At 45.8% G+C, this 23,386-nt stretch overlaps 1 protein-coding gene across 2 annotated transcripts in view; it reads left to right on the top strand.

The window, feature by feature from the left end:
* Positions 1–23,386, top strand: part of SLC2A9 (solute carrier family 2 member 9) — a 255,656-nt gene that overhangs the window by 89,779 nt on the left and 142,491 nt on the right. For both annotated transcript variants that reach the window (XM_047855181.1, XM_047855182.1), the window contains exon 6: positions 8,224–8,369. In XM_047855181.1, the coding sequence (XP_047711137.1) occupies positions 8,224–8,369 (146 nt within the window). The remainder of the gene's footprint in view (positions 1–8,223; positions 8,370–23,386) is intronic.

The following is a 23,386-nucleotide window of genomic DNA, read 5'->3' on the forward strand; positions in this document are numbered from 1 at the left end:
GTGTACAAATGCCTAGAAAGAGAAATCTTAACCAATAGTGATGTAAGAAGAATTAGAGTATCTAATAGTCCTATTCTATTAAATAAGTTGAACATATAATTAAAAACCTCCCAACAAAGGTGATTCAAAGCTTCCTTAAGAGAGAACAATACCAGGGGCGCCTGGGTGGCGCAGTCGGTTAAGCGTCCGACTTCAGCCAGGTCACGATCTCGCGGTCCGTGAGTTCGAGCCCCGCGTCAGGCTCTGGGCTGATGGCTCAGAGCCTGGAGCCTGTTTCCGATTCTGTGTCTCCCTCTCTCTCTGCCCCTCCCCCGTTCATGCTCTGTCTCTCTCTGTCCCAAAAAGAAATAAAAAACGTTGAAAAAAAATTAAAAAAAAAAAAAAGAGAGAACAATACCAATTCTGTATAAACATTTCCAGGGGGGATATTTCCCAGCTCATTTGATAAGATGAGTGTATCCTGGATAGCATATCCTTACAAGAACTCTACAGGGAAGAAATTACAGGCCAATATCATTAAGGAACATAGATATAAAAATCCTAAGCAAAGACTTAGCGAAGAATTTCAACGATAAACAACATAAAACATAAAAAGATAACAGGTCAAGACCTAGCTGAGTTACGCCAGCAGTGGAAGATTGGATTAACATTTGAGAATCAGGGTGATTCATCATATTTACAGAATACATTTGAAGACAAAATTATATGATGATTTTGACATATGCAGAAAAAATAGTTGATAATGTTCAGTATCCACTTACGGTAAAAAAAAAAAAAAATGTAAAAACAACTCTAACCAACGAGGAATAGAAGAAAATTTCCTTATACTAATGAAGGCTGTCTACCCAGACCTACAGCAGTCATCATACTCAGTACTAAGATGTTGATAGGTTTTTCTCTGAGCTCAGGAGCGACACAAAATACATGCTGTCACCACTCTGAGTCAACATAGTACGAGAGGTCCTAGCTAATGCAACGAGGCAAATAAATTTTTTTTAACACAAGGTATAAAGATTGGAAAAGATGAACTAAAACTGTCATCTGTCACCGATGTCATGAATGCATAAAACATCTAAATCTATAAATAAACTTTAGAATGAGGGAGTGGATTTGGCTACCAGGGTCTCTGGATAAAAAGTCATCATACTTGTGTACTTGTAACACTAAATGCAATTTTATTTCTATACATAAGGTCAATACACTAAAAGCAATTGTATTCTTATGTAGAAAGTGAAATTTATAAACTATACCATTTAAAAGGCTGTAAAAACCGTCAAATACCCACGAATAAGTCTAGTGGGAAATGTGCAATTTCTAATCTCCTTATTATCTACACAAAAATCTATAAAATATTACGGAAAGAAATTAGACACATACATGGGGGGTATTCCATATTCACAAGTTGGAAGACAACATTATAATGATGTTCCCTCTATACTGATCTATAGATTCGATACAAACCCAAGCAAATCCAAGCAGGTTTTGTAAAATGGAAATTTCAGACTGCTTCTAAAATGTACATGGGAATACAAAGTGCTGAGAATTCACAAGATTATCTTCCAGAAAAAGAAAAATGGGAGAACTTAATCTGTGGGGCATCAACAGAAAGTTACAGTGGTTCAGACAGTGCAGATTGGTGCAAAGAGAGAGAAATACATCAGTGGACTAGAAATGAGACTTCTGAAGCTGAGCCATACATATATGGACACTTACCTATGGTGAAGGTGTAGCTGGAGAGCTGAAGGGAAGAGCGTCTTTTCAATAAATGATGTCCGGTCAGTTGGGGTCACCAGTGGTTGGGAATTGCAGCCCCTGGCAGGCTGGTACTCAGTTGTGATTGTGCTGTATGGGAACAGGACCCAGTGGTAGTCTGATGGGGACTGCAGACTCCAAGAATGGAATGTTTCTATGTATTGCATCTTTCCGGAAACATGAGTTCCTGGGGTAACCAGGAAGGAAAGTAATAATCCCAGCAACCCTGAAAGAACCCCTTTTTGCTTATGTCTATGGTCAGGAAATTTCTACAGGTATAACTTAAGTTATTATTGGTACATCGTAGCTGTTTTTGCAAAACAGAGGCTTATTGTTCAAGAGTTGTTATCTGTATTTTTCTGCTGCTGCTTCTCTCTGGGGAGTTGTCTTAGGGATAAAGTCCAGATTGCGCCATCCAAGGTGGCAATACTGCATTTGTATTGACACCTGACATTTTAATGCCATTACAAATGAAACCTGAACACTCCTTGACTTCATACGCACAATCAATCCCACGTAAATTATAGCTCTAAAGATGAGAGGTAAAACCATAAATATCCAAGAAGGTAACATACCATGTAATATTTTCATCATCTTAGGACACGGAAAGATCTCTTAAACAGGACAGAACAGCACTAGTTTAAAGTAAAAGAATTGATAAATTGAACTACATTAAAATTAAAGACTTCTTTCTATTCATACAAAGAAATCACCATTAATGAAGGGACAAACCACAGAGAGCAGGAAAATATTCGCAATGAATGAAATTGACAAAGGGCTCATACACAGAATACATTAAGAACTCTTACAGATCAATAATAAAAAGACAGAACATCTCTTACAAAAATGGCTAAGAGACAAAATAGGCATTTTCACAAGTTACATTAGTATTCCTCAAAAAGTTAAAAACGGAACTTATCTATGACCCAGTAATCACACTACTTACCCCCCAAAACACAAAAACCCTAATTCAAAGGGATACATGCACCCCATGTTTACAGTAGCATTATTTACAATGGCCAAACTATGGAAGCAGCCCAAAGTGTCTGTCAATAGATGATGGGATAAAAAAGATGTGAGATGTCATGGAATATTACTCAGCCGTCAAAAAGAATGAAGTCTTGTCATTTGCAACAACGTGGATGGAGCTAGAGAGTACTATTCTGAGATAAGTCAGAGAAAGACAAATACCATATGTGGAATTCACTCATATGTGACATTTGAGAAACAGTAAACAAGCAAAAGAAAAGAGAGAGACAAACCAAGAAACAGACTCTTACCTACATAGAGAACAAACTGATGCCACCAGAGGGGAGGGGGTGGGGGGATGGGTGAAATAGGTGATGGGGACTAAGGAGGGCACTTGTGATGAGCACTGGGTGATGTGTGGAAGTGTCGAATCACTAGATTGTACATCTGAAACCCATAGAACACTGTGTGTTAACTACACTGGAAATTAAAATAAATAAATCTCACTCGTAATTAAGGAAATGCACATTAAAACCACAATTGCTAAAAATTAAAAAGACCAGTAATGCCAAATATTGGCAAAAATGTGGAGCAAAGTATTTCATACGTCTCTTATAAAGGTGTAAGTTGGTGTGATGATTTGGGGAAACTGGATTTATCTACCAAAACTGAACATACATATCTTATGGTTGCTGTGTATATATATTTCCATACATGTGCAGCTACACACTTGTGTAAGCATGTTTATGGGGCACTGTTAGTGTTAATCCCAAACTGGAGAGCGCTGAAGTGTCCATCAATGGGAAGGTGGATGAATTGTGATACTCTCACACGTTGGAATATGACACAGCAATAAAACGAACAGATTACAGCTGTGTACTACAGCACGGATGCCTTTCACGTTCGTGAGAAACACAAAAGAGATGAAATACCCAAGAAATACATCCCCTGTGATTCTGTGTACACGCATCTTTGGTGACAGCATCAGGCTGGTGGTGACCTTGGGGGAAAAGGGAGAGGATGGTGGTCCCGAGGAAGCACAGGGTGCGGCTTCCGGGGGGCTGGTATTGTAGGTTGATTCTTGTGTGTGTGTGTGTGTGTGTGTGTGTGTGTGTGTGTGTGTGTGTGTGTAGGTTGATTCTTGACCTGGGTGGGAGTTGCACAGGCGTGCGCATTTTGTGATGATTCATGAGACTACACGCGTATTATCTGCGCGATTTAAAAATATATGTCATAATTTGGGGCGCCTGGGTGGCTCAGTCGGTTGAGCGTCCGACTTTGGCTCGGGTCATGATCTCGCGGTTTGTGAGTTCAAGCCCCACATCGGGCTCTGGGCTGATAGCTCGGAGCCCGGAGCCTGCTTCGAGTTCTGTGTCTCCCTCTCTCTCTCTGCCCCTCCCCACCCCTGCTCACGCTCTGCTTTCTCTCTCTCTCAAAAATAAATAAACATTGAAAAAACTTTTTGAAAAGCATATGTCATAATTTGATTTTCAAAAGTCAAGACTTAACTACATTCAGTAAATACTTTGCACTGGACTCAAATTTTTCTTTACCCCAGTAGGAAAATGTACATTTCCAGGTGTCCCTAGAGTATTTCTTTCAGCATCTCTGATTTCCCTAGAAAATGTTTTCTGAGGTCCCTTCTGCTTTATGAGGGCTAAGAGCTGACAATCCAATTGGACTCTGAGAGGAATCGGAGAGCCTTGCTCGCCTGTGTGAGGGCGTGTGCCCTGACTGCCCTTGCATACCATCAGACCGTGCACCCTGAGGAAGGGGAAGGCCTTCTGGAAGGTGTAGCAGGCTCGGTACATTGGGACTGTTGTGATGTTTTAGATACGAGGCATGCTGCCCTCTGCTCACTTCTCGGAGTCTCTGCTCGCTGTCTGACTGCCCACCGGGGGGCCTGCTCCCACAGACCACAGTTGTAACCAGGGACCAGCCTGCCAGGGTCCGCGACTCCAGATCGCTGGTATCTGCTGACCCCGGCCTTTCTGAGCCGGGATTAAACAAATAACAGTAGAGCAGTAGTGGGCGGGAACCCATTCAGTACGTGGTTTGTTTCTTTTTTATTTATTTTGAGAGAGAGAGAGAGAGTAGGGGAGGGGCAGAGAGAGAGAGAGACTGAGAGAGAGGCAGAGAGAGAGGCAGAGACAGAGAATCCCAAGCAGGCTCTGCACCATCAGCGCAGAGCCCGACACGGGGTTTGAACCTACATACCGCAAGATCGTGACCTGAGCCGAAATCAGGAGTATGACCTTAACCCACCATGCCACCCAGGCCCCCATAATACACGTTAATCAAGCCCCTGTCTGTCCCAGGGCTGGCGCTGCAGGTGCCGTGCTCTCAGGGAGCTTCACTGTGGCTGCGGGTGAGGAAACAGACGGTCGAGTAAATACCAAACAAGAAACATGCAGAAAGCACTAAGCATTCGGGGGAGCCAGGACTGGATGTAGAGACAAAGAGCTGGGGAAGGGGCCAGTTCCAGCAGGTGGCCAGGGAAGGCCTCAGTGAGGAGGTGTGCTAGTCTCCCGGGGCCAGGCCTCAAACAACAGAGATCATGCTATCAGAGTTCAGAGGCCAGAAACCCAACATCAAGGTGCGGGCAGGCTTTGTTCCTTCTCGAGGCTCTGAGGGTGAATCTCTTCTGTGCTCTGCACCCCTTGGCCTTCCCTGACTGGCGTCTCTCTTGTCCCTGTCCCCATCTTCACATAGCCTCCTTCTCAGTATCTTCACATGACCTCTTATAAGGATGCCAGTCATTGAATTTAGGACCCACCCTTATCCGGTATGACCTCCTCTTAACTTGAGTACATCTGCAAACAACTTCCAAATGAGGTCACTTTGCTGGGGGCTTGGTAAGACAGGAAGCACAGGCGGGGGTCAGCTTATGGGGCTGTGACAACCGAGGTTCCAGATAAACAGAGCAGCAAAGGCCAATATCCTACAGTCAGTATGCTCCTGGGGTTCAGCGAACCCCAAGGCTGGGGGCCCCTGGGGAGGAAGAGTGGCAAGAGATGGGGGTCGTGGGTCGAGAGAGGCCACTCGGGTGTGGGATGCCTGGTGCAGCACTATGGGCCTCGGATGACCTACCCCCTGGTTTGCCTGGGTCGCAGGACTTCCAGTGCTAAAAGCGGGACAGTCCCCAGCCAACTGGCATGTGGTGGCTTTCATGTAGACTGCCTCCTCATTCGGCCCCGGTTTAGCCACCAGCGTCGCATTTTGCCATGTCATTTCACAGCTGGGAGAGGAGAACGGCCACCACTTATCGACAGCTTACTGTATGCAGTCACCTGCAAAGCATTTCACATACATCTCACCTGTGCACAGCACCTGTGTGAAGGGGGTATAATTACTGTCCCAGCTGTGGCTCCGTGCCCTTCACCGCCACCTCGCCGCCTCTTTCCCACCAGCTTTATCATTTCCTCATTCATTTTTTGAGAGGTGATTAGCCTCAGCGGGGAGGAGGAACATCGGGGAAAGGAAACTGACAGTTTTTTAAGTGCCTGTCAAGTGACCACACGTGAGGCAGAAGCCTTATGTGTGATAATTTCATTGCCACTGCAACAGAAATAGACAGCAATTATTACCCTAATTTTATAGATCAGGAAGCCGAGGCTAGGAGAAGCTAATTGACTTGATCAAGGTCACCTGGCGAGGAAGCCGGGGCTCTGGGACTTGAGTCCTTGTACGTGTCTCCCCCTGTGGTGCTCCCCACCCCACGCAGCAAGGTGCCAAGCTGGTCCCCGGCCAGCCAGTGCTTCCACGAGGCCAGCTGTTTTCAGCGTGTGTATTTTGGATAAAAATTCAAACAGCATCTGGCTTATGTTGTGACTTTGCAGATAATTCCCATCTCTTTGTACCTTAAGCGTGTTTGCCTTTCTGGTGAGGCAGGAAAAGTTGTTCTGGGCTGCGATGCAGTGAAAGAGATCCTCAGCTTATAAATTGGGTCACATAGTCCCTCTCCTAATTTTTTTTTTTTTAAAGGAAGGGCCTCTCTGACGGCTAGCGACTGGGGCGAATTCAGCTTAACTTGAAGCACGTTGATTGGTACCTAGAGTGTTTCGGGAGGTGCGAGAGGCATGGGGAGGCCAGGGAAGGAAAGAAATGTTTGATGCCCTCACAGTCTGGTGAAAAGTCAGGCAATAAGAATGAGTGCTGTCGGCACTGATTTGTAGAGCACTGCACAGTGAGCAGACGCGAACTCTCCCAGCCGCCCTGTGCAGTTAGGCTCAGTTCTTAGCCCATCTGCAGAGAGGGAAGCCGAGGCCTCATGGCCTGTAAGTTACAGGGATTCTCCCCGGGAGGCAGTGTGGCTCTGGGGTGTGCCGTCTGTGCTCCAGACGAGCCGTGAGTCAGCCTGCGATAAGGTCTATAGACCTTTGTGGGCCTGTAAAGGGATTTGAGAATAGCCTTGCCCAGGTACAGGTGGAAAACTGGGCTTCTTGAAACTGACAAGCACTCTATAAAATGTTGTAAAATGGGTATAACAGTATCTACCCTACCTGAGTCCCGTGTCTTATATAAAGAGTCACGGTCAGCTAGTGGGAGAAGCTCAAGTTCTAGAATCGGAGACCTGACCTGTTGGGCAAAATAATCTCTTCGGGCCTCTCTGGCCATCACTTGGTGATTTGGGAAAGTTACTCCATTTGTGCCTCAGTTTCCTCATATTTAGAATAAGGATAACGGTAGTACATTTACTTCAGTGGGTTACTATGAAAGTATGTAAGTTAATAAACGTAGAGATAAGAAGGATCCCGCCACTTGGTAAGCACTAGGTGTGTTGGCTGCTAAACACCACCAGTACCGTGTGCTACCACTACCTCCGCTCTCATTGCCACTCTCGCCACCACTGTCACCCCCCCTCCGTCAGCATTATCATCACCACCATCACCACCACCACCTCTACCATCATTACCACCATGACCACCACCTCTTCCACCACCGCCATCTCCTTCTCCACCATCACCACCTCTTCCACTACTACCACCGTCACCATCATCACCACCACCATCACCGCTACCACCTCCATCACCACCACCATCACCATCACCGTCATCATCACCATCTCCACCACCACCACCACCGCCGCCATTGTCACCATCTCTACCACCGCCATCATCACCACCATCATCATCATCATCACTACCACCACCTTCACTATCACCACGACCACCACCACCACCACCATCATCATCGTCATCACCACCAGCACCACCTTCACCGTCACCACCATCACCGCCACCTTCATCGTCTGTTTTCCCTTCTATGAAATCTGCCTCCCAGCCATGCCTTCTGGATTAAACGATACAGGCCATGTCAAAGCATCAGCGATTGGTGCAGAAAGCTTGGGGTAGTGTTGTGGCTGCAGCACTGTTCTTATCGGGGCTCGGCAGAGGGGGGGCCCTGACCCATCTCCCTCGAGGGAGACAGCCCTCTCGCTGACCAGGGTGCTCCTCCCGCAGAGAAGACAGACCTCTCACAGCTGCCGTTGTTCCTTCACAGGCATCGCCCTCAGCGCGCTCCCCATGTACCTGAACGAGATCTCGCCCAAGGCGATCCGTGGCTCTCTGGGGCAGGTGACCGCCATCTTCATCTGCGTTGGCGTGTTCGTGGGGCAACTGCTGGGCCTGCCTGAGCTGCTGGGAAAGGTAAGTGCGGCTCGCCGGCCAACCGTGTCTGTTGTCATTTGGTGCCACCCTCTCAGCTCCCCACATCCCTTCCGGGACCAGGGGTGGTTGCAGGTGAGCCCTTCCTCCAAAGGCTTGTCCATGGCGTCCCTGAGCACGCAGGCCCCTCACTCACCACTGGAGGACGGTTATCGAGTTCCTTCGACTGCGTTTGATTTTTTGTTTTTTTTCCAGAACATAAAGAATACATAACAAATGCAAACCTTAACAGAATGTTCAGATCCACCCACCCAATAACTGTTGTCAGCAGCTAATTTGTATTCATTTAGGCGTTTTTCTTTGCTTCTACAAACTCATATAAACATATAGTTGTTGTTGTTTTTGTTTTAATGGAACCATGCCACACGCATTGTTCTGCAACTTGGCTGTTTTCACTTACTGTATTTGGGGCATCTTTCCAAGATGTTTTGCTCTGCTCTACCTCACTTGCACAGTCTTCTGTTTTGGGAAGCAGGAGGGCCTGGCTTTGAATCCCAGTTCAACAGCTGACTTGCCTTCTGGCCTTGGCAGGAAGGAAAGCCTGGCCCGGGTGGGGGGGGGGGGGGGGAGGAGGGTGATAAGGGAGGGGAGGACCTACAGAGACCAGAGAGAGGCCTGGAGGCTGTGGCTCTCTCTCCGGGTAGAGGGTAGAGGGGAAGGGGATGACTTGCTGTCGGAGCGTCCCGCCGGATGAGGAGGGAGAACGTGGCCTCCCCGAAGACAGCGGAAGGTTGGGAGGTGGGTCGGGAGGAGGTGAATCTCGGGGTGATGGGGGTGGTGCCTGCTGCCTACCACAGTCCGGTCCGGCGCTTGAGCGGAGCACAGCTGACCAGCCCCGTGAGCGGCGCCCCTGCTCCAGCGACAGGAGTGCTCATGACAATGCGCACGTCTGGTGCGCTCGTTGTTCGTGCCATCCCGAGCCTCGCGGCTGCTCTGTGGGTGGCTCCCCTCTGCAGCTGTGGACGTGGAAGCAGAGAGAGGTGAGGTCAGACCTGACTCGTGGCTGAAACCGGAACCTGGGTCTGTCTGCTTCCAGACCCATGTATGGGGCGTGTCTCACACAGCTAAGAAGGGACACGCTGGGTCCTCTGGGAGCGGGAGCAAGATCCCAACACTGATTGTTATGTGCGCGTTCTTTCCATGCATCAAGCAGTTCTCTGACACCAGCCGGGTGTCCTGTGAATCCACGCAATTCTGACACCATCTACCTGGACGCAGTGTCAGACCCCACAGGGTCAGGGCTCAGTCCCAAGAGGCTGTCCCCACTTCAGATGCCAGTTGCAAGTCTAGGTTGTCCCCTGTGCTTCCGACCGACTGGCCATAAATCAGTGGTGCCTACGACCTTCTCCTTGAGTTGGGTTAATTTGCTAGAACAGCTCACAGAACACAGGGACCCATCGACCCACGAGATGACAGGTTTCTCACAAAAGGGTAGAACTCAGAACAGCCAGAGAAAGGAGACAGGCAGGGAAAGGCAGAGGGAGGGGCATGGAGTTTCCCTGCCCTCTCTGGGACCTCACTCTCCCAGAATCTGTGTTCGCCCACCTGAAACTCTTGGAACCCCATCCTTTGGGGGGTTTGTGGAAGCTTCCTTACAAAGGAATCGTTGATTAGATCATTGGCCCTTGGCGACTGAACTCAGTCTCTGTCCTGTCCCCTCCCTGGAAGTTCTGGGTCACTTGGTTTTCTCCACGGATACCCAGCCCCCATCCTCAGGTGCCTTCCAAAGTCACTTCGTTAACATAAATGCGGGTGTGGCTTAAAGAGCTTTGTTATGATTATTGAGACACCTTTATTACTGTCATCTCTTAGGAAATCCCAAGGGTTTTGGGAGCTCTGTGCTAGAAGTGGGCAGGAGACCAAATATATGTTTCTTTTTTTAAATCACAATAAGACAGTAAGAGCTTAGGTTGGGAGAATACGAGCCCCTTTATGCCTTACCCTTAATAAGCCGAGGGCCAGCCCCTGCCTCATTCAGGGAAGGTTTTATAAGCTGAGGATTATGATAAGATTATGGGAGCTGGATAGCATTTATCCCTTAAAGATGTTTTTGGGGGCACCTGTGTGGCTCAGTTGGTTAAGCATCTGACTTCAGCTCAGGTCATGAGCTCGCAGTTCACGAGTCTGAGCCCTGCGTCAGGCTCTGTGCTGACAGCTCAGAGCCTGGAGCCTGCTTCGGATTCTGTGTCTTCCTCTCTCTCTGCCTGTCCCCTGCTCATGCTCTGTCTCTCTCTCTCTCAAAAATAAATAAAAACATTAAGAAAATGTTTTTGAATGTTTGCTAACACTTTTTATTGTGGTAAAATATACATAAGGTTGAACATTTGCAGCATTTTGACGTCTACATTTCCATAGCATCGTACATGACTTTTTATACTTCACCTGATGGAGGTCACTTCCGAAGTATCTACTTCCGATCTTTTATTATCAACCCTTTGGGGTTATTATGGCCGTGATTTTTTTCTCTCTTGCAAAAACAGAAATAACGCACACTTAATATTTGTGGTTGCCACACGCATGGTGATTTCTAGAATTAGTGCAAGCAGGTGGGAAACAATCTCCTTACCAAAGTGAGATTCCACATTAGAGAGGCTCTTTTGCTTTTTGTTTTCAAAATATTTTAAAATTCTGAAAGTCAACGTTATGTGTGTGGCAAAAATAAAAACATTGTAACAATCACAGCCTCTGTTCTGTACGTGTAAAAATGTATTTATTTATTTTTTAATGTTTATTTATTTTTGAGACAGAGAGAGACAGAACATGAGTGAGGGAGGGGCAGAGAGAGAGGGAGACACAGGCAGCAGGCTCCAGGCTCTGAGCTGTCAGCACAGAGCCCGACGCGGGGCTTGAACTTGTGAGCCGTGAGATCATGACCTGAGCCAAAGTCAGACGCTCAACCGACTGAGCCACCCAGGTGCCCCATAAAAACATATTTTAAAGTCAACAGAGAGACCTGTTGTCCTCCCAGAGTGAAAAAGTAAATAAGCATCTGCTTCAGTAGAGGCTAAGTTTTTCTCTTTCAGGGGGAATTCCAATTCCTCATTGGACTCCTCTCTTGTAAATCAGTGTCCGGTCCTTTCTGCCACCAGGCTGGGGTCCTGTCTCAGCTCAGGTTGCTGTCAAATACCAGAGGCTGGGCGGCTTGAGAGCAAGAGAACTCTTCTGCATGTCGCTGTCCAGTTCTCCCAGCACCATTTGCTAAAGAGACTGTCTTTTTTCCATTGGATGCTCTTTCCTGCTTTGTCAACAATTAGTGGGCCGTGCGTTTGTGGGTCCAATTCTGGGTTCTCTATTCCATTCCATTGGTCTACCTGTCTGTTTTTGTGCCAATACCATGCTGTCTTGATGATTACAGCTCTGTAGTACAGGCTAAAGTCTGGGATTGTGATGCCTCCCGCTTTGGTTTTTTTCTTCAATATTATTTTGGCTATTTGGGGTCTTTTGTGGTTACATAAAAATTTTAGGATTGTTCGTTCTAGCTTTGAGAAGAATGGCGGTGCAATTTTTATTGGGTTTGCATTGAATGTGTAGATTGCTTTGGGTGGTATTGACATTTTAACAATATTTATTCTTCCAATCCATGAGCATGGAATGTTTTTCCATTTCTTTGTGTCTTCTTCAATTTCCTTCATAAGCTTTCTACAGTTTTCAGTGTACAGATCTTTTACATCTTTGGTTAGGTTTATTCCTAGGTATTCTATGGTTCTTGGTGCAACTGTAAATGGGATCAGTTTCTTTATTTGTCTTTCTGTTGCTTCATTATTGGTGTATAAAAATGCAGCTGATTTCTGTGTATTGATTTTGTACCCTGCGACTTTGCTGAATTCATGTATCAGTTCTAGGAGTCTTTTGGTGGAATCTTTCAGGTTTTCCAAGTAGAGTATCATGTTGTCTGTGAAAAGTGAAAGTTTGATTTCTTTGCCAGTTTTGATGCCTTTTATTTCATTTTGTTGTCTGATTGCTGATGCTAGGACTTCCAACACTGTTAACTAGAGCACTTTCTTAAACTGTACATAAAAATAAACTCAAAATGTATGAAAGACCTAAATGTGAGACAGAAAACCATCAAAAACCTAGAGGAGAAAGCAGGCAACAACCTCTTTGACCTCAGCCACAGCAATTTCTTACTCAACACATCTCTAAAGGCAAGGAAATTAAAAGCAAAAATGAGCTTTTGGGACCTCATCAAGATAAAAAGCTTCTGCACTGCAAAGGAAGCAATCAGTAAAACTAAAAGGCAACCAATGGAAGGGAGAAGATATTTGCAAATGACATATCAGATAAAGGACTAGTATTCAAAATCTATAAAGAACTTACCAAACTCCATACCCGAAAAACAATCCAGTGAAGAAATGGGCAGAAAACATGAATAGACACTTCTCTAAAGAAGACATCCAGATGGCCAACAGACACATGAGAAAATGCTCAACGTCACTCATCATCAGGTAAATGCAAATCAAAGCCACCCTGAGATACCACCTCACACCGGTCAGAGTGGCTAAAATGAAAAAATCAGGAAACTATGGATGCTGGCGAGGATGTGGAGAAACGGGAACCCTCTTGCACTGTTGGGAATGCAAACTGGTGCAGCCGCTCTGGAAAACAGTGTGGAGGTTCCTCAAAAAATTAAAAATAGACCTACCCTATGACCCAGCAATAGCACCACTAGGTATTTACCCAAGGGATCCAGGAGTGCTGATGCATAGGGGCACTTGTACCCCAGTGTTTCTAGCAGTGCTTTCAACAATAGCCAAATTATGGAAAGAGCCTAAGTATCCATCAACTGACGAATGGATAAAGATGTAGTTTATATGTATACAATGGAATACTACTTGGCAATGAGAAAGAATGAAATCATGCCATTTGCAGCAACATGGATGGTACTGGAAGGTATTATGCTAAGTGAAATAAGTCAGTCAGAGAAAGATATCATATGTCTTCACTCATACGTGGAACTTGAGAAACTTACCAGAAGACCATGGGAGAAGGGAAGGGGGAAAAATAGCTATAAACAGAGAGGGAGGGAGGCAAACCACAAGAGACTCTTAAATACAGAGAACAAACTGAGGGTTGGGGGGGAGCAGGGCAGAGGGGAAAATGGGTGATGGGCATTGAGGAGGGCACTTGTTGGGATGAGCACTGGGTGTTGTATGTAAGCCAATTTGACAATAAATTGTATTGAAAAAAAAAAAAAAGAACAAGAGAACTTACTCCTTGCAGTTCTGGAGGCAGGAAGCCTGGGATCAGGATGTCAGCACGAGCAGGTTCTGGTGAGGGCCCACTTCCTGCCTCGTGGACGGCCGCCTTCTCTCTGTGTTGTCAAATGGGGAGACAGATCCTCTTTCTCGTACAGGGCTCCACCCTCATGACCTGATCACCTCCCAGAGGCTCCATTCCTAACATCATTGCCTCGAGGTGAAGTTTCAACATGTGATTTTTTGGGGGACACCAACATTCCATCCATAGCAGGCCCTTTGGTCTTTCGTGAACCTCTGTCTTCTCCTGTCATTTGCTCACTCCTTTACCTGTCCAGCACACTCTGGAACACTGAGCTGGATGCTGGAGCTGCAGCTTTGGGCACGTCCACAAGCTGGGTATATTCTGCACCTTTATGACGACCACGGTCCGCATGGACTGTGTGACCCTGGGAAGGTCACCCACCTCCGCGAGCCAGGGGCCCCCTTGGTGGCAGGCATGCTTGCAGGTCCTCGAGCTCCACACCAGCACGCCTTCCTCTGGGGAGCTCCTCTGACAAACAGTGACACTGTGCAGCACATCCCCAGAACAGACACCCTGCGCACGTCCCCGTCCCATGCTTTATTTCTGTTGGCTTCAGCTTCTTTTCCCTCCAGTAGATCCTGTCTTACAGACGTGTGCGTGCACAAAATCCAGAGGTTTGCAAGTTTATTCACTCATCCAGAAAGTGTTTTAGACAGCTGTTCTGTGCCACGTGTTGGACTGGTTCCTGGTAGCCATGCACAGAGGTCAGACTAGTCCTTGCCCTTGGGGAGTTCACAGGAAAGACAGGTAACCGAAGATGACCAGCACGATGGGGGAAAGGTAGGACACTATCCTAGAGCGGGTGCCAGGAATGGTTGGTTGTCCTGTGAGAAGTGACATTTAAACTCATGCCTTGAGGGTTGGTAGGATTTACCCAGGCCAGGAGGGTGGGGGCAGACAGGGGAGAGTGTTTCAGGCAGAGGACACAGTATAAGTGAAGGCCCTGTCATTTGTCTAGAGGCAAAACCCCAGGGGCACTAGGGCACTGAGAGGGAGATGGGTGGGGGCATGGAAAGGCAAGTGGGGGCCACACGCTGTGAGTACAGTGAAGGGCAGGCAAGATGAGGGGCTTCAGTGGCCCTGTGATGGCTGGGGGGACATACCTTGTTCAGTGAGAGCAGCTGCTACTGTTTCCGTGACAGATACTGGGCTGCAGGTGATCAGTTTTCTGATTTTCAAGAGAAGTTAGAATCCAGATCTTCATGTCAAATTTCTTGATTTTTTTTTTTTAAAGTTTTACTTATTTATTTTGAGAAAGAGAGAGAGAGCAGGGGAGGGGCACAGAGAGAGGGAGAGAGAGAGAATCCCAAGCAGTTTTTGCACTGCCAGTGCAGAGCCAGACGTGGGGCTCAATCTCACGAACTGTCGTATCATAACCTGAGCAGAAAGCAAGAGTTGGATGCTTAGTGGACTGAGCCACCCAGGTACCCCTATTTCTTGATTTTTAAATATTGGAAACCAGTTGACCTTGAAAAAAACCCTCCCATTTGTGGTCTGGATCCTGCCTCGTGGGCCACTTTTCACACACCTTGATCAGGAGCGTGGGCACCTGTGGAGGCTTCTCTTCATTCGGGAGCACTGAGCCATCATCCACCAGTGGCAGTAGGACAAGATGTACACTTAAAAGAAAGACTTGGGCTGCCACGTGGAGAGCATATTGGATCCCAGCCAAACCCGGAGAGACTGCGCTGGTCCGGTGGGGAGACAGGAGCTTGGTTTCAAGTAGTGGCGGGGGACAAGTGGACACGCTCGATGGGGAATGGCGGCGTGCCTTGTTAGAGGTGGGAGGAGTCAGGATATCTCCTGGTGTGTGGCAGGTCAGCCAGGTAAAGTGGGGCACCAGATGCTGAGATAGGGAGCCCCGGAGGAGAAGCAGCTTCACAGATGGCAGCTTCAAAGATGACAAGGTCACTGAAAGGAACCGTCCAAATCACAGAGCAACTTGAAGGTGGAGCTGACTTGAGGCCCCCGGTGCCTGGATTCCCAGGCAGGTGCTCCCTCAGCAACAGGTGCGCAGGCCCGCCTTCTGGCCCCGAGCCAGCTGAGCAGGTATGCCATTGGTGCCCAGGGACTGTCTTTTCCCATCAGATTGGATTTTTCCAGCATCTTGGACCTGGCCACAGGCTGTTAACTCGGTGAATGCCTTATTTTCAAATCCATGCTCCAGGAAGATGGATATTGGGCTTCTGGTACAGGAAGGAATGTCAGATCAGAACTTTCCATTCATCTCAGTGGGGATTGGTGGTATTCTGGCTACATGAGACGCATAGTTATTTCACTGAGTGTCAGAATCTCATTTTCTCTGGGTTCATCCTGTTTCTCAGTTACCTTCAAAGACAGGGACAACTCAGCTTGTGAAAACGAAAAAAAAAAGTAAGAAGGGAAGGACTGCATTTACATGCAAACAATTGCTTTGAAATGCAGAGGTTGGAGGGAGTAGTGGGAGGACTTTTAGCACAGTCGCCAGAAGGCCAGATGGGGAAGTGAATGTGGGAATTAACACTTGTGCTGCGAATTTAATCAAACACACATTGTAAAACATGTGGGAGTTGAACATTTATGTGACATTTTATGCTTCCAAAGGATATTTTGCCAACATATTAATTAGCTATTTCTCCTGCAGTGAGGAAGAAGAAAGGCACTTCCATGAAAATTGTAGGCAGAAGTGGGAGAAGACAGGGGAACAACTTGGGGCCGTAAATGCTAGGTTTCGACCACCTGGGGAACATCCGTGGTGGGTGAGCTACCAGGCCAGCGAAGACCTGTGCCAGTTCAGGGCTCATCATTGTTCTACTGGGGACACACTTCTCCCACGACTGACATCCATTGTGTTCTTTTGTAGAAATATTGTGGGCTCAGCTCAGAAAATTTGAAAAACAGAAAGAAGGAAGTAAAGCCACTTGAAATTCGGCCATGTTAGGGGAGGATGGTACTTTTAGAATTTTGGTCCGTTTCCTTCTATGTTTCTATGTATCTGTTACACGGTCGAGATTACCGTGCCTAGCTTTGTGTTCTGCTTTTAAAGAATCACTTACTACCATATCAGGTTCATTTCTCTGCATCACTAAAGATTCTTTACAAGCACATTCGTAAAGTGTAAATAAACGTTTCATTAGCATCATCATGTTCCATCACAAAGGGGTATAGGAAGCCATTGTCCGGTATTGAACACGTTTGCCTTCTGAATTTTCACTGTGAATAATATTGAAACAAACAGCTCTTTCATTAATCTTTTTTCCCTTTTAAAAAGTTTTTATTTAAATTCCAGTTAGTTAGCCTGCACCGTAATATTAGTTTCGGGTGTGCAACATAGCGATTCAACACCTCTGTACAACACCACGACAGGTGCGCTCCTTAACCCCCGTCACCTGTTTTCCCCAACCCCCCGCCCCCACATAAATCTTTTAAGTCTTTTCTGTTAACTTATGTGCTTGATTTTTATGACCGTGATGCATCCATACCCATTGTATGTAATGTGAAAGAATTTGGAAAATGAAAACATTAAAGCTTCTACACTTTACCATTTCTGGATAAACATTCTAATTTTTAATTTTTCTTTCCATTAGTTTTAATCATATAATCTTGCCCCCACACACGCATTTAGTTCATTACATGTGTATATCTTTTTATATGCTGATTATTTTGCAACATTATGTGGAGAAGTCATGGGAATTATTTGGCATGATAATGTTAATAATTGTACAGTATTTTGTTTTATGAGTTATGATCATCTGTTTTATTGTTCTTTTATTTTCTGGACATCTGGATTGTTCTGGTGCTTATTAAAGAAACACTGCAGTTTGAAAACTTGAGATGAACAGTCCTCTGCACAAATCATTATTCAGCTCTCTCATTATTTATGTGGGTTAGTGCCCCAGAAATGGAAACAGTAGGTCAAAGAATATAAATTTATTTAAGGCTTTCATGCATATTATCAAATCTTTCCCCTGAGGGGCTGGCTCCATTTTCTTTCCCACCAGCAGTGTTCAAGACCATACCTGTCCCTGTACCTTTGTCATCCACAAGCATTTAAATAACGCTGGTATTTTATAGGAGAAATAATATAGCATCACATTATAGTATGATTTTGTGTTTATTAGTGAGATTAGATATTTCATAAGTGCATGAGTTTCCTGTTGGTGCTATAAGAAATCACCACAACAGAGGCTCAGATGTGTTCTCTCATATTCCCGGAGGCCGAAATTCCAAACCAGTTTCATCGGGCCAAAATCAAGGTGTCAGAAGGTCTGTGTTCCTCCAGGGGCCCTAGAGGAGACTCTGTCCCCTGCCTCTTCCAGCTGTGTGTCTGTCTGCACTCCAAGCTCTCTGTGGTCACATTTCTTCCTGGGTCTTCCAGGGTCAAATTTCCCTGTGTCTCCCTCTTATAAGGATTGCACTTAGGGCCCACCCAAGTGTTCCAGGATAATCTTCCCATCTGGAGATCCTTAACTACAAAATTTTTTTTTTGCCACATAACTTACTTCCAGTTTCTGGGATTAGACTGTGGATACCTTTTAGGAGGTCCTTGCTGAGCCTACCACAATAAACTGGTTTTCAAATGTTTCTTCTGTAAATGGTCTATATAGTCACGCATCTTCCTTACGCGGCTACTGGGATGTTAAGGATTCTGCTAGTAACTTTTACAATCCCTTTTGCTATTAGGAATATTAACAATATCCTTTATGACATTTCCTTTTTACATTTAATTTCCTTTTTATTTTCAATGTGTGGATTATAAAATATTTTTATGTATAAAAGGCTTTCTTCTCCTCTGAGATTTCTTCTACTTTTTCTTTAAGTTTATTTATTTTGAGAGAGAGAGAGAGACAGAGAGAGAGAGCGAGCACACACACGCAGGGGAGGGGCAGAGAGAAAGGGAGAGAGAGAGAATCCCAAGCAGTTTCCACACTGTGGAGCCTGGTGCAGGGCTCGATCTCATGAACCGTGAGATCATGACCTGAGCCAAAATCAAGAGTCGGGTGCTTAACCAACTGAGACACCCAGGCGCCCCTCTTCCACTTGTTTTTAGCTTAGAAATTTCTTCCCCTCTCAGAAATACAATGAGTATTCATCTGTATTTATTTGTGGGTTGTTTTATGGGAACGGTTTTTACATTTAATTCTTAAAATCTTTTGAGTTATTCCAGAACATGGCGTAAAGCATTTAAATGTAGCATTTCCCCATCTCTCTTCCCACTCTTCCTCAACTACTCACTAATTCAGACCACCTTTCCCCTATTGATTTTTGGGGTTGCCTTACGCACACGTTCCATTTGTGATACACATGAGTTTCTGCTTCTGGACTGTCCACTTTGTTCCTCTTGAATTTCTGTGGTGAGGGCCCACCCCTGCTTTTGTCATTATTGTCACTTGAGTGTAGATTTCATACTGCCGTCACCAGTCTTCGTTTTCAAAACCGTGTCAGAAACATTCACTTGTGTGTTCCTCCGTGGGAACTCTGAACCTTTCCTCCTTTCCCAGCACAAACAAAAATGTCACTGGAATCGAACTTTTGATTGGAATTGTGTTAAACCGATTCGTGAATCTGGACTCAGTCGAGACTGTTTTCCCTGATTTATTACTTCCGCTGAGAAGCGTGCCTCCCTCTGCATTTAGGTTTTCTTTCTACCACTCAGTTGTTTTTGTTGCTGTTGCATTCCTAAGAACTAGAAACGGTAATTTTCTTATTAATTGCTTAGGTATTTTGTAGCAGGTTGCTGCTACCGGAGGTTTTCCCATTATGGTTTCTAACTAGTTGTTAAAGTATGGGAAAGCTCCTGATTGTGTGTGGTAATCTGGAAGTCTCTGCTGCTTGCTCATAGTTTCTGTTTCTTTGTTTGCTTACCTAGACAATTCAGATGGACGTTTATTGATAGCATCTGCAGCGAATGCCAGTTTGGCCCCTTCTTTTCTAACAGTGACGCTTCTTATGTCTTTACTGACCTCCATGTCTTCTTGCGTTGGCTAGGATATGTTGACGGTGTTGACTGGAGGAGGCATATTTGTTTTTCCTGATTTATTGGGAACACCTGTTGTGTTTCACTACTGGGTATATTCATTTTTATTAATTTGAAATGGATATTATTTATCCTCGTTAGGAATTATCTGTCCCATCTTGGTTTTTGTAGATGATCAGCAATGCGCAAAATATCTCCTGATTTCTATTAAGCTATTGATGCTTTTGTGTTACCAGACAGTCAATTATCAGATGTGTTATAACATTAGAATGGCTTATTTTAAACCATCCCTACATACATTCCTGGGATACGTCTTCCTTGGTTGTTGTGGAATATTTTTACATGTTGTTAAATTTGATTCACTCATATCTTGTTTAGTGTTTGTATACTTACGTCAATAGATGAAATCTTTCTGGAGCTTTTAATGTTGAACCCATATATTTTTTTTAATCTCTTTTCACCTTTCACTCTTTCTAGAGCAGATTCTGTAACATTAGTTGGTATCAAAAGAACTTACTAGTAAAACAGTCTCGACCTAGAATTGTCGGGAAGAAATTCTTTGAAGAAGCTTTATCAGTTTCTTCTTTAACAATCTAATCTATTTTTTCTTGGGTCAATTTTGTTAATTTCTGCCTTTTCAATAAAGTTATATATCTCATTGACACTTTTAAATATGTCTGCAGATATGTATACAACTCTAAGTTTTAATGTCCTCTATGTCTATATATCTTCTCACTTGATCTAATTTGATTTATTGCACTTTGCTGTCTTTTTTAAAACAAAACTTCCAACTCGTTGCCTCTAATTTTGTTATTTGAAAGACTAAACTCTGTTATTGATTTTGCTGCTTTCCAGTTTTATAAATTTCTGCTTTTTTATTATTATTTATACATTTTTTCCTTTGAACAGAGATTTGCCAACATTCCTGAGATTGTAATATGCCACTTTCTCAATGTGATTGTCTTCTAAATAAGTTGTCATTTTAATTTCATATTCAGAACAATTACTTAGAACAGTGTTATGAATTCTACCTCAGGTAGATGTGACTTTGTTATTGTCACTCATTGCCAGTCGTGTTTTGTTGCATAAAGAGAAAGCAACACATTATGTCTCCTTTGGTGAACAAATTGCGGTTATTCTGAGGTCGGTTTGTGATCAGCCTGGATAAATGCTGCACGTGTGCATAAGTACATAGCTCATTCTTACACCGTTATACCATGCACACCTGGCATTGTGAAATGATCATGATTTCATCACAGTAATTATCGCTGATCTACAAAATACAAACAAAGGATCTCATGGCAGAAAAATTCCCCATGAGATTAAGAAAGGGGTGAAAAATGTGGTTCTGTAATAGAATGAGCTCCAGAGAGAAGGTCACGGAACGGCTCCAGCTGCCGTGTGGGGTGGTGCAGGGCGGTGTAGGGAGGGCAGTGCCGCGTGGAGCCGTGCGGTGCGGGGTGGGCAGGGCGGTGCAGTGGGCGTACGTGTTGTGGTCCCAGCACCACCACCCAAGCGCTGAGGGATTTTGAGTAGGTTACTACACCTCTCTTAGCCTGTTTCCTCACCTCTTCAATGAGGTTACAATGGCACCTGTTTCACGGGGCCTTTGTAAGATTGGGAGAAGGACATACATGCCAGGCCCTTGGAACCGTGCGTGCAGCTGGTGCTAAGTTGATGTCAGCCAACATCTCATTTAAATCACAGAGTGGCACTTGGAAATACGTATTACTACTTTCTGTTTTACAGATTATAAACTCGGGCTCAGAGAGGTTTAGTAATCACCCAGCAACTGCAGCAAGGAAGCAGTGGGGCCTAAGCTTCCTGGCGTGGAAGCCTGTGACCTCTGTGCAGTAGAACCAAAGTCCTGACTTGTTGACGGAGAGGGAAGGGGGGTGTCCCCAGAGCTTAGAGTCCCGGATAGGAAGCCAGACGGGGCACAGTCCTCTTCCCCACCCCCGGGCGCCTGAAAGCACTTACTTTCTGAGAGCTTTTGATCTACAGCTCTCTCGGCTTCAAGCCCTGGAAGGAGAGAGAGCTTGATTTTTGTAAGACTGTAAGGAGAAACTCGTTCGTCTGTGTTAAAGTGATTTCAAGCCCCAAACAGCCCAACATTTTTATGCTTCAGTGACTTCGAAATCGCACCTCTCCTCTTTGAAATGAAGAATCTCATTTTGGGTGTGACCCAGATGCTTTCTGTAGCCAGAGAACACACTCAGCGGGGCTGGGAGCAGCTCCCGGATGGGTTTCCTTTGAAGGGAAACAGGAAACGAGAAAATTGGAGACTGTCACCTCTGCACGCTCACTTCAGAGCCGCTCACAGGCTGATGTCCGTGCTCCTTCAAATGACATTCAGGGATGCGAATCTTCTCTTTTAGATAATTCAGGCTTTTCAGATGGGGCAGTTCGAGTCCTGTTAGCTTCCCGACTCAGCTGTAATTCATAGCCTGCCTCTCGAAGTGTGGTCCCTGCCCAGACCAGTGCCTTCTGAATCTGAAATTCTGGGGCTGCAGCTCAGCGATCTGTGTTTTACCAGGCCTCCAGGTGCACCTGATGCCTGGTCAAGCGTGCAAACTCCTAGAAGAGTGATTCAGAGCAAGGACCCTGGGACCAACACGCAGGTTAGGATCTCAGCTCTTCTACTTACCGGCTGTGTGTCTTGGGGCAGGTTACTCACCCTCTCTGGGCTTCAGTATCTTTGTGAGTAAAATGAAGATAAAATGTGCACAACTCACAGAGTTGTGAGAATTTATCTTCTCAGGATGATTCAGCCTGGCATTTAGGAGTCAGTCCCTCGGTATTAGCTCTGTGTCGTTGTCCTGTGGGTGTGGGATGTGTGCTGGACAGTCTACATGCATCACCTCTTTGCCGTGGACCTTCAGGGTTGGTCGTTCTCACATCAGTCTTCCCCAGACAGTCCCCTCTCAGACACTCTCTTCGTCCCGTTTCAGAGTCCAGTGGTCCTTCCCCTGCTGGTCGTTCTCAGGCACCGAGGTCAGAGACCTCATCTTTGAACTATCCTGGGTCTGAACATGGTGTCAGTGACACTGAGATGCTCCCTAAGTGTGGAAAGAATGCACAAACCTTCCGTGACCTTAGAATGGTGAATACGCCAACCCATGAATTTTCTAACGCTTCCTCACCCCCATGAACACAAACAGACCCCCATGCCACCTGCTGAGAAATAAGTGTATGAGCAAGACTGAGACCACGGACTGCTCAGAGTACTGTGACCTTGGGCGAGTGACCTCTCCTGACCCCGAGCTCCTCATCACTGAGAAGAGGGGCTTGGACTGAAGTCGCCCCAAGGCTCCTGTCTGCTCCAGCTTCTGGTTTGACAGCTCCAGCGGCTCGGCTCCAGCCGTGTGGTGATGCGTGTCCCTGGCCTGGGGCACCCGGGCCCCTCAGTCAGCTCAGCTGGCGTCTCACTCTGCAGGCAAGGAAGGTTGGAGGAATACAGAGATACGTTAACAGTTCTTGAAGCCATGCCGTCTGGAATCTTAAAGAAAGTCTTTGAAGCTTGCCTGAACTTCGCTGTCCTGTCTTCAAGACAGCCCAGGGAAAGCGAATATTTGAGCTGCCCTCTGAGTGCGTGGCCTGGAGTGGGTGTTGCAAGGCAGAGAATCCCCCAAGCCCGCGTGGGGAAAGGTGAGTGGCTCTGGAGATGGCTTGGCCAAGAGGCTCCTGCCCTGCGACTCTCGTGGCCCTGACCGCCAGTCTGGAGTTGCCGTGGGGCAAAGCCTTGAAGGCAGAGGCCGTTGGG

The sequence above is a fragment of the Prionailurus viverrinus genome, chromosome B1 (genome assembly GCF_022837055.1).
Source record: "Prionailurus viverrinus isolate Anna chromosome B1, UM_Priviv_1.0, whole genome shotgun sequence".
In the NCBI taxonomy this organism is placed as follows: domain Eukaryota; kingdom Metazoa; phylum Chordata; class Mammalia; order Carnivora; family Felidae; genus Prionailurus; species Prionailurus viverrinus.